Source organism: Cicer arietinum, chromosome 5 (assembly GCF_000331145.2).
Source record: "Cicer arietinum cultivar CDC Frontier isolate Library 1 chromosome 5, Cicar.CDCFrontier_v2.0, whole genome shotgun sequence".
NCBI classification, from domain to species: domain Eukaryota; kingdom Viridiplantae; phylum Streptophyta; class Magnoliopsida; order Fabales; family Fabaceae; genus Cicer; species Cicer arietinum.
In genome coordinates this window covers 74,239,957-74,244,458 of record NC_021164.2, presented here as the reverse complement: position 1 = coordinate 74,244,458, position 4,502 = coordinate 74,239,957, and the positions used below count along the sequence as shown (strand labels likewise).

Genomic DNA, 4,502 nt, shown 5'->3' with positions numbered 1-4,502 from the left:
ATTTTATATTATGAAGTTATATATCACATTATTTAAAATACGTCAAATCATTAATTTTTAATTATAAAGTTTAAAAAAATACTCAAAATTATCGATTTTTAAGATAAATGAATCAATTTCGTAAATTAATAAAATAGATAAACTAAAATTATTATTAAATAAAAATAAATTGATTTATTTAAAATGAATAATTAATACAAATGAATAGATTATTAATATTATGTAATTGAATAGACGAGTAATTAATTGATTTATTAATAGATGATTAATATTATTTATTTATTATAATTTTTTTAGTCAAACAAATTAGAAGGAAGGTATTTTGCCGTTAGTAGGTCAAACACATGGTACTGGTCATATGTGGGATGGGAGTAACCAAAATTACCTCTTCAGCTTAGTGGACCACACCAAAAAAAGAAGTTGTAAAACATATAACAAAAATCTTCCATGTACCTCATGACACAAATAATCATGTAATAGTAACTCTCACCATTAGAGTTCATTTTCAAGCATATAAAATAACGAGTAATTTTTATTTATCTATTTTTAGCCTAATATATTTTTCTCTTTGAATGGGTTTATATATGTTGTTGGACTTTTTTCATTCATTTAGCATTACCGTGTAGTAGTAGTATGGTGATGAAATACGGTCACATGGATGTATAGTCGCTTTATTTGATTTCTCGAAACAAAAAACAAAACACAAAAAAAAAAAAAAAAAAATTATTCCTTCACATAATCAAGTAGTCTCTAATATCTGTTTCATAATCAGTTCATTTGGTAAATTAAGCGCATCGAATAAATTTAAAAATAAATTTTAAATTCAAAAAATTAATGTAATAATTAATTTATCAAAATTTTGCCTATATAAAAAAAGTAGTTGTTTGTCAAAAAAAAAAAAAGTAGTATCTAATTCTTACGAAAATCAAAGAATTTAAAGTTGTATTTGAAACTATTTTATCAAAGTCATAACCTAGCTGTGTGTTAACGAAATTTTAATTTTTAATTTTTAATATATTTAATTTATATTTATGTTCATTCAATTACATCGTTAGATTTTTAAAAATACTTGACTTTTATAATAATTACATCTAAAAGATTAAAATGTAAGTTTTGGTCTTCTATTTTATTTAGTCGATCTACAATTTTAATTTTTATTTTATTTTTTACAATTTTAATCTTCTAATTTTAAAACTGTTGACATTTGTCCTTCCGTTCAACTTGGTGACCTGAAGATCATTTTACATATGTGTACATGATGATATAGAAAATCATGATAACATGTAATTTAAATTTAATTTTAAATTAAATAATAGCACTTTAGTCATTTTTAAAAAATAAATAAATAATTTTTTTACTTTAAAAAAAAAATCAAATTTATATATATATATTTTTTGTTTTAAAAATGTTGAAAAAACAAAAAAATTATTTACTTTTAAAAAAAGAAATGTAAATAATTTCTTGTGATTTTTTAATTTTTATCCAAATTTTTAAAATAAATAAAAAACCAATTTAAAAAATGATTGTTATCAGAAATTTTTAAAACATTTGAATAGAATTTTTAAAAAAAATTCTCGATATTTTAAAGTAAAAAATATTTATCTATTTATTTTAAATTATTAAAGTAATATTATTTGATTTAAAATTAAATTTTATATCATTATATACACACCACACCAAAATGATTGCTACATCATCAAATTGAGAAAGATGATCAAATATCAATGATTTGAAAATTAAGGAACTAAAATTGTGAAAAATGAAATAATAGGATGAAGATGTTCAAGATTATGGATTTAATAAGACTAGAGATTAAAACTGCATTTTAATCCATTTAAAATTATGATATAATGTAAAACTTTTTTACATGAGAATTAAACTCGTCTTCAATTGCTAATCAACTTCAACTATATGTGTTTTATTAAATTAAAATTTTATATTAGATTTAATTCTAATAACTCGCTTGTCCTTATAAAACTTGCTCATAAAATGAACTATGTCATCCACAAGAGACTTCAAAAAAAAAATCCCAATAGTTTTACTTTTACGATGTGGCTGAAAGTGAAGAAAGGTTCGACGACAGAAATTGGTAGTAAAGTTCAACTGCTTTGTGGAATAAAAAGCGACCCATTTGTTTCTCTCATAAGTTGGTAATTGATAACAGTGAAGAAGATTTGATCAAATGATTTGATATGTTAATTATTATGGTCCAAGAATCTTTGATCTTCAATCGATGTGCCCCAATTTGCAATTGACCCAGTTATTATATAAATATTCATACAGTGATACAAAAATATTGATCAAGTAAATCCGATTGTAAACAGTATTCATACATATCATTATTGCAACATCGTTATCTTCGGTGCGACCAAGGTGTAAAACGTGATATTGTCTGTTTAAAAGTAACATACAAACGTCAACTCCATTCCAATTTTATGTTATTTAATTTATATAATTATTACAATTAATTTACAATAAACATAAATTAACTCTAACGAGGATGTCGAAATTCATATTGATGTATAAAAACAATTTCATTATGGCAATTGTTGGTTTTTATATATATTTCAGAAGGATATGTTTTAAAGATCTTGTAGCTCAAACTACAAACCTGTCATTATCCACAAATTGTATCCTAAGGATCAATTTTCACATGAGAAGAATCTATGGAGTATGGACTAATCTTAAAAAAATTAGACTTTTCTTTGCATAAAATAACAGTAGTAAAGCAACATGTAATTTATTAAGTTTATTCTTTTGTGTCCCGTGTATATGTGATAGGACTAATTAAGCTATAAAACTTTTATATCTATGTCAATGATATATTTACAAATCCATGTAACCAATTTCTTATAACACTTATTATATGAAGCAATTTAGAAATACTAATTAATTAAATAATATATTGGTGTCACTTATTAAACACGCATTCAATTTAAATTGTTGATGCAAAAGGTAATACAACCAAATTATAATAACTCTCAAAAATCAAATTTGTATGTGGGTCCCACCTCCCTAATTAAATTGTTGCCAGATCCAATAGAAAAACTGTGCCACATGAGAAACAAACCCAACTACAAAAACCCATCACCCCTCATTCTCCATCACCTCCCTCCTCTTAGCATTCACTCAAAAAACACTTTCTGAAAAGAATACATTTCTTTTCCCAAACATGGCCAGACCACAACAACGATATCGAGGCGTCCGACAAAGGCATTGGGGCTCTTGGGTCTCCGAAATTCGTCACCCCATTTTGTAAGTCCACACATTTAAATTTGCAGTGAAATTGACAAAATTACAATGTTACTATTATTTTGTCAAAGTTACTCTCGAAATAAATATATACATTTTATTATTAAATGAAAATAAAAAATGTTTTTTTTTTCCAGAAAAACTAGGATATGGCTTGGTACATTTGAAACAGCTGAGGATGCAGCAAGAGCATACGATGAAGCAGCGAGACTAATGTGTGGAACAAGAGCGAGAACAAATTTCCCTTACAACCCAAATGCTTCTCAATCATCATCTTCAAAACTTCTATCAGCAAATTTAACTGCTAAACTTCATAGATGTTACATGGCTTCATTGCAAATGACTAGGCCATCTTTTCAAGAATCTCAGAGAGAATCTTCACAAAGTAACATCATTTCTACAAGCAATGTTTCTATGAAAAGTAGTGAAGAAATTGATCATACTACTACTATGTTGCCACAGAAGAGACATGAATTAGAGAAACAAGAATCAGAGGGAAATTGGGTTTTCAAGAAAGTTAAAGTTGAAAATTCTCAGCAGTTTTATAAGCCACTTGAAGAAGATCACATTGAACAAATGATAGAGGAATTGCTTCATTATGGGTCTATTGAGCTTTGTTCTGTTATTCCACCATAGGAACTTTGAATCATGAACATTTTTCTAAGTCTTTGAATTTGAGCATTTTCATATTCTTATTATGCTAATTTAATTTAACTAATTACTACTAATATTAATGTCTTAGGCATTTAGCTAGCTCCTATTTTGGTCCTGGATGTTTTCTAAGTGACCTATTGGACAATGTTGTTGTTATGTACATCCAATTATTATCTTGTTATTTATAACTATATTGGCTACTTGTTATTCATATTGACCCTTTTAATTTGCATTAATTACTAGTTGCAGAATCAGTCTCCTGTCTTTAATGTAAGGAAGCTAGAATACATTATTTCAATGATTGTACAGTCTTATGCACTTAATTCTGACACAAATGTTTGAAAAAAAAAATAAAATTTTCCTTTGAATTTTATTAAAATAAAACAAAACAACTTATCGTGCATTGCTATAGTCTACAGCAATAAAATATTAAAAAAATTGTTTTTTTCTAAAGAAAAATTTATTTTATATCATTAATCACCCTACAATTTGTTTATTCCTATTTAGCAAATGTGCAATGTCGATTCTTTTTAATAATGAGACGACATTGAGATCCTTTGAATATCATAACATAGAATTTTCAATTATTTTCCAAA

The 4,502-nt window shown here is 25.5% G+C and overlaps 1 protein-coding gene across 1 annotated transcript; it reads left to right on the top strand.

Annotated features, from left to right (window-relative positions):
* Positions 1-3,055: 3,055 nt before the first annotated feature.
* Positions 3,056-4,117, top strand: LOC101503531 (protein PPLZ02-like). Its single transcript, XM_012716140.3, has 2 exons — positions 3,056-3,255; positions 3,390-4,117. The coding sequence occupies exons 1-2, from the start codon at positions 3,173-3,175 to the stop codon at positions 3,886-3,888; spliced, it is 582 nt and encodes a 193-aa protein (XP_012571594.2). The 5' UTR covers positions 3,056-3,172; the 3' UTR covers positions 3,889-4,117.
* The last annotated feature ends 385 nt before the right edge of the window (positions 4,118-4,502 follow it).